The sequence below is a fragment of the Dermacentor silvarum genome, chromosome 5 (genome assembly GCF_013339745.2).
Source record: "Dermacentor silvarum isolate Dsil-2018 chromosome 5, BIME_Dsil_1.4, whole genome shotgun sequence".
Classification (NCBI taxonomy): Eukaryota; Metazoa; Arthropoda; class Arachnida; order Ixodida; family Ixodidae; genus Dermacentor; species Dermacentor silvarum.
Window position 1 is genome coordinate 39630456 of NC_051158.1, and position 19122 is coordinate 39649577.

At 48.0% G+C, this 19122-nt stretch overlaps 1 protein-coding gene across 4 annotated transcripts in view; it reads right to left on the reverse strand.

Annotated features, from left to right (window-relative positions):
• Nucleotides 1–9826: 9826 nt before the first annotated feature.
• Nucleotides 9827–19122, reverse strand: part of LOC119453331 (uncharacterized) — a 68760-nt gene continuing 59464 nt past the window's right edge. Inside the window, exons 3-7 of one of the 4 annotated variants that reach the window (XR_007467081.1) lie at nucleotides 18305–18377; nucleotides 15805–15917; nucleotides 12589–12701; nucleotides 10952–11060; nucleotides 9975–10002 (exon numbers count right to left, since the gene is read on the reverse strand). Coding sequence is in view for 1 of the 4 variants with exons in the window: in XM_049667777.1 (XP_049523734.1) it covers nucleotides 9976–10002; nucleotides 10952–11060 (136 nt within the window). In the remaining 3 variants the exon portion in view is untranslated. Of the gene's footprint in view, nucleotides 10003–10951; nucleotides 11061–12588; nucleotides 12702–15804; nucleotides 15918–18304; nucleotides 18421–19122 lie in introns of all 4 variants that reach the window. The other 3 variants (XR_007467082.1, XR_007467083.1, XM_049667777.1) reach the window with 3 other exon arrangements.

The window sequence follows — 19122 nt, forward strand, 5'->3', positions numbered from 1 at the left end:
TATAGCACAGGTGTCAGAACGGATGATGAATAGCTAAACACAAGATAAACACAGGATAAAACAAGGTAAACACAACAAAAACACAGGGAAAACAAAGGCGCATCACTGCTTCGCACTTCCCCAGGTTTGACGATAGCGGAGATGCATTAGCGTTGGATTTGAGCTACACAAGCGCAGGATGCACAATTTTTTTCTTAATGAACTGGCGGAAGCATGGCCTTCTGAAACGGAAGGAACTGGCTAACAGTCAAGCGGAATTACCGGACTGGTATGTTGTAAACCGATAAAGCTGTCTTCCTTTTTTTTCTTTCGTTCAAATACCAAGGTTAGATGCTGAATGCATCATCTCCGCCTATGGGGAGATAGTAACCGCCTTGTCATTGTTTGTTGGAAAACCGGTTATCTATACGTAGTTGGAGGTTATGCAAAGCGTTATCAGATAGACTAACGAGTTTTTTCAAGGCGAGAAGTTTTGTGTGTTTGACGAAAGCATGTGGGTGTGAAGAAAGCAGCAAGACGAGAACGACGGTGACGATACATATACGCCAATGACAGAGATCCTTTTGTGCTCGACAAGAAACGCCATCTATTGAGCAATTAATGGCGGAAAACTAGCACGTCTACGTGTAGCGCCAAGTACCTACTACGAGAAATGTGGGCCTATCCTGGGACGAACGGTCTTAAAGCCGCTATAGCTCACACAAATAAAGATTGGGAGAAACTGCTTTTATAGGCAACTTTTTGCTACGAAACGAGACGCACCTAAATGTGTTTGGCTGTCCATCACGCGTTCCATTTATACCTTTGGGACATGAAGTGAACTGGTGCGCGCACCCGGGCACCAGTTTGCACCTGCACGTGCTCTCTTCTCTGTTCGTGCAATCAGCAAGGTGACGCACGCTGCCGTATAGTCTGAAAGAACTATTTGCAACCATGAGGTTCGCTCTTTTCGTTGTATAACGGCGTGCAGTTCAACTGTGACTGACACTCCATCAGCTGCTGGTAATCCTGCAGTGCTTTCATCCGGAAAAGGCCAGCATGCGGTCGAACGCGCCATTTACAAAGCGGTAAATGCGCTGTGCGAAGGCGCTGCGGCGACACGAACTGCTGCGGAAGGTGGCGCAACGTCAACTGATGAGGCAAGCAAAACAGGTGGCGGTGCCAGGTGCGCTGACGACGTTTGTATCCGAAGCCAGCGGTTGCTCCACAGTGACTTCCACGACTTCCATCGCGCGAAAGGCCGTGGTGGGACGGGAGGGAGGGAGGGGAGGTGACGTTTAGCTGCGGCACCAAATGCGTATTTATATGAAAACGTTGCGAGGCGAGAAGGTGGGGAAGATTTCCGACGCTGCTCGACGAGTGCCCCATTCTGATGTGGTCGAAAACCACCGAGCCGCCCCCAGAGGCCCTGGCAACAGTCACCAACGCCGCGCGCGTTCGATGCGAACGCGGGCAAAGCGCCGACGGCGTCGACAACAGTTCTGCGCGTTGCTGGTGCTGCTGCATGTCCAAGTTTATACAGCTGATAAAACTGATATCCTTACTCCATATAGCTCTCTACTAATTTGCTATCGAAATTGATGCTTCGCCTTTCGGGTGAAACTGCGAAAAAATGTTTTCACGAACTGGTACGTCTCGGTGTTTCGTGTTTTCGAGGCTGCCGTGGAACACTGAGCGATAGAAAACTGCTGTGGACCAAGCTTGTGGGATGACGAGGCCACGCTTGCCAACGTGTAAACACTACCACCGGTAGGACGCGCACCAACACGAACGGGCGCTTGCTTGCTCCGCCGGGAAAGGAAGCGACCGTCGACGTTCGAATCTGCTCGCTAGGGGAGCAGTCGGTACTGGTGTAACGGGCAGAAGCTTGAGGTTGCCTCGTCAGTAATATGGGGCTAAACGCACGAATTACGTACGAAATAACAAAATGTACTAGAGAGTTTTAGATTAGGGGGACGCAAGCGTTGGGGCCCCCTAGCTCTTGGGGCTGCGGTACTGCGCATGTGCAGACCCCTCTGCACATGCGCAGTACCCCGGCCCCATGAGTTAGGGGGCCTCAACGCTTGCGTCCCCCATAATCTAAAGCTCTCTATTAATGCAATGTCATGGTTGCATCATACCTCGAAAACTGAATCTATGGAGAGGCATCCATGGTCCTGTCGTTGTTGTTCCTCTGCACAAATGGCACATACCCACCGTAAGTCCTCTCGTTTCATTTCTCCCCTTCGTCTTCGTCTTTTGCGCTGTCGCAATCATCATATCAATAGAAACCAAGCGCATGGCCATAGCCGCTAAAAAATGTCGCAGTTTCATCCGAAAGGCGAAGCATCAATTGCGATAGCAAATTAGTAGAGAGCTATACGGAGTAATGATATTAGTTTTATCAGCTGTATAAACTTGGACATGCAGCAGCACTAGCAACGCGCAGAACTGTTGTCGACGCCGTCGGAGTTTCGCCCACGTTCGCACCGAACGCGCGCGGTGTTGGCTACTGTTACCAGTGCCTCTGGCGGCGGCTGGGAGGTTTTCGACGAGATCAGAACGGGACACTCGTCGAGCAGCGTCGGCAGTCTTTACCACCTTCTCGCGTCGCAACGTTTTTATATAAAAATACGCATTTGGTGCCCAGGTAAACGTCGCCTCCCATCCTTCCCGCCCGTCCCCCCACGGCCTTTCGCGCGTCGGAAGAAGTCGCGTTTGCTCTCCACCGTGCGTTCGCTCCCCGTGAAAGCGCACGTCCCTCGCGTGCTTTCACTCGCACATGCAGCATTCGGTGCGCGGCGACGATTTCATCGCCGTTGGACTCTATACTGAACCTCACGGCGACGCCGACGGCAGAAATCAGCTAGTGTCCATATAATTGCTATCGCAATAAAAATACAGTTAGCATTATTACAGTGAAAATACAATGAAGATACAGTTAACGCTCCAACAAAGCTCATCATTTAAACACACACACACGCGCGCGCGCACCATCTGCCACAAAATATACAGCGGCAATAATGGGAAAGAAAACGTGCAGGCAAACACACAGATAATAATTGATGTGCGCAATATGAAAGTTATCATAGGGCTACTTGAGGCAATGAAAAACGAAATGAAAGAATACAATGAAAGTATGTTGGGAACAATAAAAGTAGCTCGTGCTGTTGTCGGACGCCAAGCCCGTCTGCCAGCGCTATCGCACGAAAATGACTAAAGTAAACAAGTATCTGGCGGTCGCAACTCACTACTTTTGACTGAACAGGTTAAGAAACAATGAAATTACCCGCATCACCAAATTCAGACAAAAGTTGACAAGCAAAACAACACAACATGTGAGGGGGCCTGTTGTAACAGTTCAACTTTCGAGCGCACCTTTCCGCACACTTAAAGTTCTGCATTGCATTGCAAGTGATAGCGGCGTGAAGGCCCGCCGCTATCGATGGGCGCTCTTACGGTGGGCGCTGAAAAAAGTTATTTATTGATAATGATCAAGTAAAACAGAGTTGTCTCTTTTCTTGCCATGCGTATATAAAATTGATTAGGAACTTCATTTTCGTTGAATGAATCTGTGTCTCGCTTTAATTAAAAAAAACTTTTTTCTTTCGAAGTGTTTGTTGCCTCCAAACACGGCGAAATAGTCGCGCTTCAATCGCTGCTCCCACTACCACCCTAGCTAAATGTCGAGTGACAATTCGTTCTGAACTGCTTTTCGCCCGAAGCTTCGCGACCTAGTTGGATCAACCTTGGACTTGGAGCCGGTGCGACCAGCGTCCTATCCGTGACGTCACTCGCGAGAGGGCGCCACTCCAACTTCTCGCCGCTGTTAGGTTTGAAGTCAACCGTAGAAGGCCTAGCGACGACATCGGCGCCGTCTAGCGATCAACGTCGGTGAGGTTACCGGTGGTGCCAGAGCGTCCGCTCCTCGGTCGCTGATTTGAACATTACGCCACTTCGCTGTCGGCTGCCACGCGAATGTGTCCCGGTACCATGCTCTTTACGTTCGCGAGCAAAACCGCCCTCGAATGGCGGCCCGCGAACGGCAAACGGCGTGCGGCGAGTTGCCATGTCGGTAGTGTGGACGGGCCTTTACCACTATTGTCCGCTTCTCGGCTGGCCGCTGTTGCCGGCCCGTGCCCCTGCGAAGCGTGCCGCTATGGACCCTGTGTTGCGCGCGCGAAAGGCCAACACTGTCGCACTCTGTTCGCGCAGATAATCAGACCGCTGAGCACGACTGTGTGGGAACGCGAGCGATTTGGCACTTGCGTTATACGGGCTGTAATTACCGATTCGCAAGTGCGCACAAGCGAGCAACACGATGAGGAAGAGCAGGGAGCGCGCGTACCTGCTCTTAATTTTAGTGGTTTTTGAGTGTTAAGCTTTTTTCGCTGAGTCATTGTCATTTTTTCTGAGTCATGCTCATGATTATGACTTATATCATCACCCTTTAGCCGTTCAAACAGGGCGCAGAGTTCAGAGATGGCGCTGACAAAGCGGCGAGCGCCCGTGTCTGTTCCATTCCTTTGTTCCCATGTCCGAACCCATTTTAGTGGTTTTTGAGTGTTAATCTTTTTTTCGCAAAGTCATCGTCATTTTTCGGTGAGTCGTGGTCATTAATGAGTCATTATTGTATTCTACTATCATAACCATACTTGGACCCATTACCAAAATTAATTCTCGATTCTTTGCCACTTTGGTTGTTTTTTTTTACCCATGAGAGCACCAAGACGTAGGCCTCTGTTTCATGACCTACATGGCACGCATGTCATGACATTCATGCCATGACCTATCATTTATGTTCGTCGTACTCTGTTGTCATACTATGCCAATTTTGGTACATACCAAGTTAACGAAACGACCATGAAACCATCAAGACGTAGGCGGCTAGATAGGTATACTCTCAGTATGCCAAATTTTTGCCGAGAAATGCTTGGAATTAAAAAAAAAAAGCAATGCCGGAATAGACACTGTTTAGTATGGATTGCGGTTTGACGTCACGGGCTCTATAGGCAAACCACGTAACCTTATCTCAGTCCCATTTCACCCGTGCAATGGGTAGGCCGCGTGCGGTATAAGGACTGCGGAAGAACAGCGCGCCTACGAAGAACACCGTCGTGAACAGTAGCGGGAATGTGCGCGGTGACTGCGGCCGGCACATAACGGACGAAGATCGTGCCGCAAACGCCAAGCGTATGCACCTTTGGTTGGATACACCCCTACCGACTCCACTCCCATCGTAATTGTGGGTGATTTCAACATAGACGTGTGTCGGCCATGCGGAAAGTGGTTCGCAGCGTGTTTCTCTTGGAAAGGTTCGGCCTTCAATGTTGCGCAAACATCAGTGTGCTCACGACGCGGCATCGGTCGTGTCTAGACCTCACAAGCAGCTCCGCTGGTCATCCACCTTCACAGAGGGAATGACTATGAATTTTTTATCTTGCCGCCCAAGCCGGCGAGAGATGGCAGGCGAGGAGGTCCTGCGCTTATCCGCGCCTCCCTGTTGGTGGAGCGCAGTCACGTGGTCACGCTTGCGCCGTTTTTGCGCGGTAACAAGCGTGCCAGCACCAGTGCGCGGCTGGCCGCACCGTTTTGGTTTCTTGGTTTCTTTGTGTTGATTTGAGGCGGCGCTATGGCGGTTGCCCTTGATCGCGCTTCGTAGCACCGTTATCGCCGAAAGCACGATGACCAAATTGAGAGGGCGAGGCGGCGACGCAAGGCGCGCGCGGCGAGGTGACCAGGAGAAGGAAAAGCCAGGAGAGGAGGAATGACGCTACCTTCAGTTTATTCAGGGGGCTTACTTTCATCGAGTCGAGCTAGAGTGCCGAGTGAAAGATGGTGCCCGATTACACTGGGAATGTCTGAACATTGTATTTTCTAATTCAGCTGGCAAGAAACTAATCGCGCCTAGAGCAAAGCGTCCCAGTGCACAGGATGGCAATCACCACAGCGGGAAATGGCAGCCCGTGATGGACAGCGCGGAAACGACAACGCCAGTCACTCCAACCACCACTCCCACCGACACAGACTCCGCGACAAACGTTTCGACGAAGATTTGCCACAGGTGATGTTCAACATTCGTTATTGACGTTCGGCGGCTTATTTCATACTCTTCGCGGCCCGCGAAATGTCGCTAGCTCCCTGGACAGGGAACCGGCGTCGTTCTTGGTTTGTCGTTTTCGGTTGCGCGTGCGACGGTCCGGGCCCGTGGCGCCGGTAGCGAAAGGCAGCGACAAAGCCCCCATGCAATGTTCACGAAATAGTGGCGCACAACACCTGGCGGCGGCGCTCTTATGTTGCTCTCGGTAAATAAGTAGGGTCCATTAACTGCCGGGTGCTCCATTCTTTCGGGCGATCGGTAACACATAGCATGGATCAAGCACCAGAAGCTTTGTCGTCGTTGGGGAGGGTTGCGGCTGCTCTTGCGGCTGCTGCTCACGGAGCTTGAAAGCGATCTGCGATGTCGCCGAAGTGTGTGCCCGCGGTGTCCTCATCTTCAACGCGATCTGCGATGTGAACAAAGTGCATGCATCGAGTGCCAGTAGCTTCGTATGTGCTGTGCTTCCGACGTTTAGTTCGCGTTGAAACGAGAGACGGCACGCAGGTCAATTCGCTCGCTGTTGCTGCTGCGCTTCCTCACTCCAGCGTTTTGACAGCGAGTTTCCGCGGTCACCGAGCGAGATGTGTTCATGCTTACCTGTGCGCGCGTGACACATTGCTTGATAATTAGTTAGTAAGCGAACTCTATACGGCCGATAAAACTACTAACCTTACTTCGTATAGCTGTCTACTAATTTGCTATCGCAATCGATGCTTCGCCTTTCGGGCGAAACTGCTACTTTTTTAATGCAAAGCCTTCACTGCCTCATTTCTGGCACTTTGGGGAGGTAAGTAGGCAGCCAGGCTCTTGTCGCGCATTGCTTTAATAATAATTAAAAAAATAGTGTGGGACCAACGGTGGAATCGAACATCTGCCATCGAGCACAATAGCTTGTTGCTCCAGCCGTTACACCGCGATCGCTTTTTTTCTTCTATTTTTATTGATTAGATTTTTTTTATGATCGGCACTACTTTTTTATGATCGGCACTTTTTTATGATCATCGTTGTCAACTTGCGCCCCGTGCCACTTCCTCGTCGTCTTTCCTTGCGCTCACGCTCTGGAGCGCCATGTTAGACTGCACAATCTGTGGGATCAGCCCACCGTCATCAGAAGTTTCCCCGTAGCACGCAGCGTAGAAATTGCGCGACGTTGTACCGACTTCATGATCGCTCCAAGTTAACCATGCTTTAACATTTATTTGTTGGAGTACAAATGTCACCTTCGTTTTACATAGACCACGTGACATAGCCATGGACACCTATGACTGCATAACACGTAGTCGCTGATCACATCCCATCTGTCTTTCCCCTGCTTGTCCACTACTTACGTAGAAACCAATAAATGGTATGTCATAAGCTTGCGTCGAACGGCCGGCATAGAGATCATGCCGATGCGGCTACACGATCGTCGTCAACGTGCTTGTCGTCGCCGGGCAGCCTTCGTCTCACACAAGTACGCTCATGACCCGCACACACACTACTACTCAATTTACGCAAAGACGCAGGTCCACCTGGTGTCACTTTGCGGAACCCCAAACAATGCTGAATGGAGGAATATGAAGTCCTCGAGTGTTGCGATTCAGGTGAATTTTTTGGCTATATATAATTAATTTTGGGCTTGTTTAGATGAGTAGGTGCTTAAATGTTAATCGGATAGCGTACTTTTTTAGAAGCTTACTTCAAATAAAGTTGAATTGTAAATTCAACTTAGTAGTTGAGTTGATTAAGAACATGAAAGAAGATGCGGCAACGTTGGGGGGGCTGCCGTCGCAATCGCTTGCCAACATCTGCTTCGTCGGTGGACTCCCGCTGCCTCTGTCACCGAGCTTCTTAGATGGCTCATGGGTCGAAACTCCGACGCCTGGCCTTATGGCACCAAAATTCAGTGGCACTAAAAGTCATGGTGCCACCATGGCACATGGTGCCACCAACAAAGATCGTGTGGTTCGAGGCCATGAATTAACTTTACCTTAATAAAATGGTTAATCAAGGCACTCGACCCCACTACCATTGATGAGAGGCGAACCCGCGACCTTTCGTGTTAATAAAGGCGAATTCATTATGGCACAGTAATTTATCATAGAATTAAGGCACTCGAGCCCAAGGCCATTGGTGGTAGTAGGAACAATCAACCTTTCGTCTTACTTAAGGCAAAGTAAATTAAGGCGAAGTTAATTAAGGCACATTTAATTAATGCACAGTTAATCAAGGAACTCGAACCCACGTCGTTTGGTGGGACAAAACAAGAAACGCATTCGAATGAGAATGTCAAGTAATGTAAGAGCGTCAGAATGTCAGAGCGCACACGAAACCATCAGCTTTCTCAGGTCGGTTAGCCTGCGAACCCATCGCAGATTACACCCGAGATAGGACGCGCGCGTACGCGCTATGCGCAGCCACTACCAGAGAAGCGGACACGCGCGCTACTCTGCCCCCTGAACGCGGCGCGGGGCCGCCATCCATCGCACTTGGGACCAAGTTCAATAGGAGTTTTATTGAACTTCACGGCGACGCCGCCGGCGGAAGTTGACCTGGAGTGTCCACGTAAATGCTATCGCAATGAAAAGCTAGCGCCGTTGACGTCATTTCTGTTTTCCCCCGTTCGCGCTCTTTATTCCTTATGACGAACAATACTTTTTCAGGTTTTTCAGGTATTTTTCAGGCTCGCGAGGCGAAGACGACGTGCTGCAACCTTCCCATCGTGATCATTGTAATGACGCTTACTACGACGAGGCGGAAAACGCGATCGCTTAGCAGCGTGTCGTCCCACCAAATCAACTTTCGCGTCTTATTGAGTGAGAAATTTACGAGGCCTATAGCAGGTTTATATAGACTGCGACTGCCATAGCAAAGAACGTTTGCTGTGTGATGCAGGCATGCCCCTACTTCGTGACAGCCACTCGGTATTGCTGGCTTGAAGAAATGAAAATAACTGCACCTGTGGGCACGTGTGTAAGCGATACGAGTGCCCGAGTTCTTTACTACAGACGAGTGGAAAGTACGCACAATCTGTATGACCCCATGGTCACGGCGACCATTAACAAAATTATATATCTATAGTTGAACTGGTCAAAGGTAATAAATATTGTTCGTATAATTTAGCACGACCCAAGAAAAAAACTCAGTGGCACTAAAATTCATGGTGCCACCATGCCACATGGTGCCACCAACGAAGGTCGTGGGTTCGAGGCCCTGAATTAACTTTGCCTTAATAAAATGGTTAAGGCACTCGACCCCACTACCATTGATGGGAGGTGAACCCGCGACATTTCCTGTTAATAAAGGCGAGTTCATTAAGGCACAGTAATTTCGTATAGAATTAAATCACTCGAGCCCAAGGCCATTGGTGGGAGTCAGAACCACTGACCTTATGTCTTACTTAAGGCAAAGTAAATTAAGGCAAAGTTAATTAAGGCACATTTAAAGAATGCACAGTTAATCAAGGAACTCGAATCCACGTCGTTTCCCGTGCTCACGTTGGTTTCGACGGGAATTCAGGGCGCAGGCTCCTTTCCCAAGCGTATCAACCCTGAAGGAAGCCGAACGCCAGGCCGGGGTACGCTTGTACCCTTTTGAACCAGTGGGTGCCCGGCGGCGGTGGGAATGGAACCCACAGCCTCCCGCAGCCGAGGCGGGCGTTACGAGCAATAGTCGGCCAATACGGAGTTCTGACAATCTACGTCATGCACTGTCATGCGCATGATATCAGAAAGTATCATGAAATGAAAGTGTTTTTCAATCCCGAAGCGCAGTGTACCACTTTATTTACAGAAATCTTGGCACTCCATGTCGAGTAAGGCGGCATTTTGTTTAGGCAAGTAGTGCATTGCATCTAGCGCAACCGCGGCATCGAGACTTAAGCCTCGCGCTCTGATTCTTCCTCTGCGGTGACCTTGTCATCTCCAGGCGCCTTCTCCGGGTTCCTGCAAAAAACAAAACGAAGAAAAAAAAAAAAACAAGCAAACGTCAGATCTCGAACAGAGAGCAAGGCAAGCACATTTCTCCAAAACCAGACTCTGCTATGGACATTGCATACTTTCTTTAAAAAAAATTAAGGCAATCACTTATTGACAATTCGTAGCACTGCACACATCCTCTTTCTTTTTTTCTTTCTCTGCAGAGGTTGTGATGTAAAAAAATGTTAGAAAGTAACTTGTCTGAAACTCTGATATACTGTACTTTCTTTTTCCTACTTGTGTCATGTTGTCAAGCCTCCCCTTTCCATCCGCTCCTATCATGTTAAGCTTCACTTATGCGTTACTCCTTTGTAATCTTTGAAACCATTTCTCACATTAAACGTGATGCCGTGAAGTTCACACACTGCATCCGTTATGGATGCGTTCTGTTTAGTTGCCGACTGCCCGCAAAGCCAGCGCTAATTCGTGCCATAACTCACTTATGTTAACAATAATGTTAATCTTAATAATAGAAATAGCTATCCCGTTGTTTAGGTGACGTCAATTCTACACAACGCTACCGAGGAATCGCCTTTCTACTTAATCTTCGGAGCTCACATCGTTTACGAAGCTGCGACCATATCTTTTCCAGAGGACACTAAGAAATAGCTCAGTGCGATGCATGCTAGAAAAAAAGAAATATGTGTCATTCTGATAGAGCAGTGTGCTTTCTCCACTATAGCCACCCCAGAATTTAATTTTTTTAATGCTTTTGTAAACTTCGCACTTATTTTTTAAACTAGTCCAGCGGTTGTCTCGTAAAACCATTTCTGCGTTTCACAAGTACTTGAATAGGCACATCTGAGTTGGCCTCGAGCAGAAGGTTCCTTTTAAGGGTTTCGTGATAATTGCGCAATACTTTCCAATGCAGACACTTGTGTGTGTACTCCAACAATGAGTGGCAGACGGTTCTTACCGTGTCCATTAAATGCAATACGACCGCAGACAGGAAGCGACGAAGGAATGACTCTTGGGCCACACCAGTCAGCTGGCGAGGGCTCTCCGAATAGGCTGCTAGACCCTGCCTAGAGGTGGAAACGTTTTCAGAGGAATGTTTATAATCGGATGTAGGGGTGCGAAAATAGTTTTTCAGACCGAATTGAATACGAATCGAATAGTGATAGATGCGAATCGAATCGAGGACCGAATATTTTTTTCGAATAGTTTGCGTATAACGCACAGCCTTCTCAACATATCATTTGCCCTATTCTGGTATTCATAGCATTGGAACGTTTCTGTCATTATGCTGCGCATTCTAAAGCATGTTTTATTAAGAGCACAACAAGAAGCCTGGTTTTCAAGTTATTGGTTTCAGGGAAGCAAGAGGTTCCGGAATTACTCGTATTCACGGAAAGATTCACTGTGCTGCCAATAACAGACTTAGAATCCATTTGTCATGTAGATTTCGTAATGTATACGTTTTTACGCGTGAGACCATAGGTTGTCCTTTTTCGTGGCTTCAACTCTGAGTACCCCCCCCCCCCCCCCCCCTTTTTTTTTTTGATGATAGAAGGTTGCACGTTCATAACCATGATGAACAAATAGCTCAGTAATTCGCCCTCGAGTCTTTTATACTAGGTGTTACTTTTTTTTTCACGAACTACATATGTCGTGGCTCCCACAGCTTGTTATTTGAAAAACAGCCATCTCACGCGTTCCTAATAAAGCTATTACGAAACTGGTGACCAACCATGCAAACATGACCCAAACTACCACGGTAATGATGCTGAAGGCATATTTCTTGCCGGCAACACATTCACACTACGAGGACAGAAGCATTAACTTTCTAACTCGGCACGTATGAACTCGTTCGCAGGGTTGACAACACTGAAAGAAAAAATGAATTTGACAAGGTAACCCACCAATGCTCCACGAAACACATGCCAGGGGTGACAAGAGGGGAAAGCAGCCGTGACTGCGCGGCTATACTGAGCGCGTGACGACATCGCACGTGACTGATCCCCCCAGCCGACGCACCGAGTCAACGCCTCCTAGATAGCAGGTCTGTGCACTCTGCTTTATGACGTCACGCTACTTGGACTGAACTTTCCACTGTCAAGCGTGGCGCGAGGAAAGCGGTGACGTCAAAATCAACGCGGCGTACTCGGGAGCATCCCCCTTAGATGATGCTATGGCAGTCGGGCAATGTAGCGGGATGTCAAGTGCACAGGCCTTCTGCTACATAGAAGGCATCGACGACGCAGTCTGCAAAAACAAGGCAGCGGTTGAGGTGAGCGGTTCGCACGCAGTATTGAGAGGTTTATTGCCAGTGTAGTGGGGATGAAGCAACGCACGCAGCAGTGGGACACTGTCTTGGATAGAGGTGCGAGTGCAGATCGCGAGCTGTGGATGCCGGCTGAGACTGTCTCCTTCGTGCAACTCTTCCACCTGACGTCCAACGTTAACAAACCTGCTTCCACCAGTAACATTATGGGGATGCTTGGACAGTTCGTACACCATTAAATGCAGTAAGTGGGCAACAAGAGTTAAGAACATGCAGCAACATTCCCCTGAAAAATTCGCGATCTGCGCTGAATGCAACATATGACTCACCAGAGGTGACCAAGGAGGCAGCAGTATCCCCATCGGTGACTAGTGCGTGACGGCGTTGCACGCAACTGATCGCACCAGCGGACCCACTCAGCCCACGTGGGCTGGAACACCGTCTGCGCAAAACAGGGCGACGTTGAGGTGCGCTGCTCGTTCGCAGTAATGAGTCTCATGCCACGAAACTCTATACCGCATTCGTATTGGTGCAGTGGCCTTTTTACGTATTTGCTCCTCCCTCATCTAATACCCGGACAGGGGCCTTTATGGTCACGCTTGCCGTCACGGACTCGGACATTGGAATGTCCTTTAAGGTCACGCTTGCCGTCATGGACTCGGACTTTGGAGTGTAAGCACGAGTAACAGACAATGCGCCGAGACATACATCTCAACTTGTCATCAACGTCATGTAGCGGCAAATTATTTTACAGTGAGACGAGGACGAAGAAATAGGAAGCAACGCACGCAGCAGTGGGACACTGTCTTGGATAGAGGTGCGAGTGCAGATCGCGAGCTGTGGATGCCGGCTGAGACTGTGTATCCTTCGTGCAACTCTTCCACCTGACGTCCAACGTTAATAAACCCGCTTCCACCAGTAAAATTATGGGGATGCTCGGACAGTTCGTACACCATTAAATGCAGTAAGTGGGCAACAAGAGTTGATTAAGAACATGAAAGAACATGCAGCAACATTCCACTGAAAAATTCACGATCTGTGCTGAATGTAACATATGACTCACCAGAGGTGACCAAGGAGGCAGCAGTATCCCCATCGGCGACTAGTGCGTGACGGCGTTGCACGCAACTGATCGCACCAGCGGACCCACTCAGCCCACGTGCGCTGGAACGCCGTCTGCGCAAAACAGGGCGACGTTGAGGTGCGCTGCTTGCTCGCAGTAATGGGTCTTATGCCACGAAGCTCTATACCGTATTCGTATTGATGCAGTGGCCTTTTTACGTATTTGCTCCTCACTCATCTAATACCCGGACAGGGGCCTTTATGGTCACGCTTGCCGTCACGGACTCGGACATTGGAATGTCCTTTAAGGTCACGCTTGCCGTCATGGACTCGGACTTTGGAGTGTAAGCACGAGTAACAGACAATGCGCCGAGACATACATCTCAAGTTGTCATCAACGTCATGTCGCGGCAAATTATTTTAAAGTGAGACGAGGACGAAGAAATTTAATTGCAACACAAGCACCCGTGTTGTGATATTTCTCATTTATTGTGCACCCATTTGTACCATATATGTTTGAACCGCTTCGTTCCGAACCGGTAACTGACATGTATCTGTTTTTTTGGTTCAGGCTCGGATTGGGTTTTAGGAACGTCTTTTCTTCGTCTCCGTCTCACTGTAATATAATTTACACCCTTAAAAGTAAAGAAAAGGTGCAAATTGGTCTGTAAAACAAGCCCTTATAGCCAAATTACATCCCAAAGGCGAGCAGGGGTGTAAAGCGGGGTGTAAAGCGGTCCTTGCACCAATGAATGGCCCAAGACTGCGAGTGTTATACCGATTTCAACCATTTTATACTTTTAAGGATGCAAAACTATATTACAGTGACACGAGAACTAAGAACAGAGGATCACAACGGAAGCACCTGTGTTGTGATCCAATATTTTTTCATGTTTTGTCAAGTTATCGCTGCCGGTTGTCACATAGGGTCATCCAAATTAGAAAGCGGAAGTCAAACCACCAGTGGCGCGGCGGCCCAGTTCTAGTTTAATCCAATATATCACGAATGCGCTTTTTTCGATTAAACGCTTTCTCTCCGAGAACAAATTTGGGAAAACGCAAAGGAATTGCATTTGGCAATGGCACCTTGGTTATTCTTTTTAGTATTATTCGCGCCTGGTGAAATTTGAAGTCCCTACTCAATTTCAGAAGTTCAGAAGACTGCAATAAAAAATAAGAATATATTGCTGTATCATTGCGGTTTTTTTTTTAAAGAAACATTCGCTAAAAGACACCCGTGTGGCTGCAGTAATACACTGATACACGGCGCGTTTCGGCGATGGCAATACGGTGTGAACTGAATTCTGAACAGCAGATAATCTGACCTCCTTTTACAGTGGACATCGCTGTTGTATTCACCACTCCTAAATAAATATACTACTTTGTGAGCAGGTCCATTTTAAAACCTGCGCAAAGATTGTAACAACTTCGCCTTAGATCCGAGTTCAGGTGTCAAATGCACCTGGAGCTTGTTCGGTACAGAACATAATGTTCTGTACCGAACAAGCTCAAGTTTATATATTTGTGCTACCACGATTGCTTGAGAACTTCATCCATTTGACGTATGTATGTCGTACAGCCGTATCTAACATCTTTCTCGTCAGCTTCGGCCACTGCGTATGCGTGTTGATAGACAGCTTGGGAATAGACAACTTGGGCCGTCGGATATATGTGCAACTGGGCATTTTGCCCCATAGATAGATTGGACCATCGGGCAAGCGCAACTGGGCATGTAAGTCAAAGTATGTAAAAATTCTTGACCGATTCTCTAGAATAGGCATGCGTCAATGCGTATGTGGCCGGAGATACAAGCAGAACATCCGGGAATAAGTGAATTCGTCATGAGAAAGTCGAATACCGTATAGGCTCGTTAAATGGCCGCACTTTTTTTTTCACAATTTCGACAAGGTGCGGCCCTTACACGGGATCGAACCTTTTGGTCAAAATGGTGCAGGCCCAACGGTGACTTTTGAACACGGCGTTTTCGGCAGCCGTTAATCGGCGCGTCGATGACTCAAAACTATGCCGCTCCGTGACAATGTTACTGAACCGGTCGACCGAACCTCCGACAAGCGTCGACGACTTGGCCGCCAGGTTGTCCACGTGAGCCGCCTCAAGACATATCATGACCCCCTTATTCTCACGTCTGCTTGAGTCGTCAGGATGGCTTCCCTTCGCCGCCGGGGTACTGTAGTGGGGATGAAGGAACGCACGCAGCAGTGGGACAATGTCTTGGCTAGAGGTGCGAGCGCAGATCGCGAGCTGTTGACGCCGGCTGAGACTGTTTCCTTCGTGCAACCCTTCCGCCTGACCTCCAACGTCAATAAACCCCCTTCCACCAGTAACATAGGAATGCTTGGACAGTTCGTACGCCATTAAATGCAGTAAGTGGGCAACAAGAGTTGATTAAGAACATGAAAGAACATTCAGCAACATTCCCCTGAAAAATTCACGATCTGCGCTGAATGTAACATATGACTCACCAGAGGTGACCAAGGAGGCAGCAGTATCCCCATAGGTGACTAGTGCGTGACGGCGTTGCACGCAACTGATCGCACCAGCGGACCCACTCAGCCCATGTGGGCTGGAACACCGTCTGCGCAAAACAGGGCGACGTTGACGTGCGCTGCTTGTCCGCAGTAATGAGTCTCTTGCCACGAAACTCTATACCGAATTCGTATCGGCGCAGTGGCCTTTTTCCGTATTTGCTCATCCCTCATCTAATACCCGGACAGGGGCCTTTATGGTCACGCCTGCCGTCACGGACTCGGGACATTGGAATGTCCTTTAAGGTCACGCTTGCCGTCACGGACTCCGAGTGTAAGCACGAGTAACAGAATGCGCCGAGACATACATCTGAACTTGTTATCAACGTCATATTGCTGCAAATTATTTTACAGTGAGACGAGGACGAATAAATATAATCGCAACACAAGCACTCGTGTTGTGATCGTCTTTTCTTCGTGTCCACCTCACTTTAAAATAATTTACACCCTTAAAAGTAAAGAAAAAAGTGTAAATTGGTCTGTAACACACGCCCTTATACCCAAATGACACCCTAAACGCCAGCAGGGAGTGTAAAGCGGGGGTAAAGCGGTCCTTAAACCAATAAATTGCGTAAGGCTGCGAGTTCTTGACAGATTTAAACCATTTTTTACTTTTAAGAATGCGAAAATATATTAGTGACATGAGCACTAAGAACAAGTGATCGCAACGGAAGCGCCTGTGTTGTGATCCAATATTTTTTCATGTCTTGTCAAGTTTTCGCTGCTGGTTGTCACATGGCATCCAAATTAGGAAGCGGAAGTCAAACTACCAGTGGCGTGGCGGCCCAGCACTAGTTTAATCCAATATATCACTAATGCAAAATTTTTACGATTATGCGCGTTCTCTCCGAGAATAAATTTGGGCAAACGGAAAGGAATTCCATTTGGCAATGGCACCGTGGGTATTTTAGTATTATTCGCGTCTGGTGAAATTTGAAGTCCCTACTCAATTTCAGAAGTTCAGAAGACTGCAATAAAAAATAATATAGTGCCGTAGCATTGCGATGTTTTTTTTAAATGAAAAATTCGCTAAAAGTCACCCGTGTGGCTGCAGTAAAACTCTGATACACGGCGCATTTCGGCGATGGCAATACGGTGTGAACTGAATTCGGAACTGCAGCTAATCTGACCTCCTTTTACAGTGGACATCGCTGTTGTATTCACCACTCCTAAATAAATACACCACTTTGTGAGCAGGTCCATTTTAAAACATGCGCAAAGATTTTAACAACTTCGCCTTAGATCCGAGTTCAGGTGTCAAATTTGTCCACTAACTGCTCGAACAGATCTAGCTTACGGAATGAGAAAACTGTTTTTGAGCGGAAGTTCTTGCCTTAAATGCACTAAATACCCTGTGAAAAGCAGAAATGTAACAAGACTTTTCGCACACGCCTATATTCGGATGTAGGCGTGTGCGAAAAGTCTTGTTACAGACCAAATCGAATTCGAATCTAACAGCGCTAGAAGCAATTAAGTCGAATCGTATATCGAATGCCTTTCCTATACTTTGCAAAGTACTCTATAGCTTTCCCATCATTAAAACAATTTACCGACCCTTGTATTGACAACGCAGGAATGTTCGTCATTACAGTGTACATTATAAAGCAACGTTTGCTAATAGCAGGGTTTCTCGGGAACACGGGGGTTTTCAAAGTACACGCGACCATGCAATATTACATGAAGTTAATGTTATTACAACGCCGCGCGGGCCCGCCCTGCAGCTGTATCTTGAAACAGATGAGGCGGGAACAGAGTCGTCCTTGTGCTGTATTTTCACAGCTTAGTACTCGTTAATGCGGGCGGCGGCCCGAAGGTCAATTCGATCGCTGCTGCTGCTCTTACTGACTACAGCGTTTTGACAGCGACACGACACCAAAGGAAAGTAACGCAGGACAGGTGCTACTTTGTTGTGTGATGCGTCCATGCTCGAGTGTGCGCTTGTGATACGATGCATGCTTGTTCATTTAGTTAGTAGGTCTTACTTCCTTACTTCATATAGCTGTCTGCTAGTTCGCTATCGCCGTCGATGCTGCGCCTTGCGGGCGAAACTGCGACTTTTTTGAAATTTCTCTCATTTATTGTGCACCCGTTTGTACCATATATGTTTTAACCGCTGCGTTCCGTACCGGTAACTGATATGTATCGGTTTTTTGGTTCAGGCTCGGCTCGGGTTTCAGGAACGTTCGTATATATTGCTTTGGATTCAATTCCGATGAAAATTCCGGTTCGGGTACGGTTTTCAAATCGGGTTCGATCCGACGTCCGGCATTTACCTTTTATGTTGCATGCTGCCAAAGGTGTTCCGCGATCTTTTTCTACTGGAAAGCTACTGCTAACAACCCTATGCCCACCAATATCACCTGGCAATCAAAATACATTTTACGCACAGTTTTCACCAACCGTATTCATCAACGGGCTCTCATCAATAATATCTCACCCATGGTCTGCTCCGCAGTGATCCCTACTTCGAGCTTTTTTGCTCAATGTAGAATCGGTTACTTCAATGGAACCTGGCCACACACAGTCCATGGAGATGGATGCCACAGTAGACCGCTGTGATTGAAGGAGAGGGTGTAAGCGTGAGAGCACCTGTCAAGGCGAGTTATAGTTACGTGATTAGCAATAATATGTTCAAGCATCTTACAGCATGAAGAAGTCAGAGATATAGGACGATAACCTGAAATCGGCGCAGTGTCACCTTTTTTGTGTATGGACACCACATACGCCGTTCGCTAGTCAACCGGTAGTTCCGCAGAAGATATCGACGCGCGAAAAATGCATGCAAGGAATGGGGCGAGCACTTTAGCGTAACGACGAAGGAACGCATTTGGAAGCCCATCAGGACCGGGTGATGTTTTAGTCTTCAGGTTAAGAAGCATAGCCACAATACCTTGTTGTGACACAATATCTTCGAGATCAGAGCAAGATACAGGGGTAAGACTGACTCTTTCAGAAGGGATGGTAAACACGCTGTGGCATTACGAGTTAAAATGTTCCGCAGTGTCGTCCTTGTCAACAATTTAAACACCATCAATTTGTATCTCGTCAACCAACTTTTTCTTCTGATTCAAGAAGTCGCAGAACTAAGCAGTGATGTTCGAATGTAATGTTTTATCAACACAGCCACGCCGCCGCCTCTTGAAGGACGGTCACGGCGAGAAACCTGATATGAGGGCGGAAAAACATCAGCGTCATTAATATCATCACGAAGCCAGGTCTCTGTGATTACAACAACATGGGGATCATAATCTAACA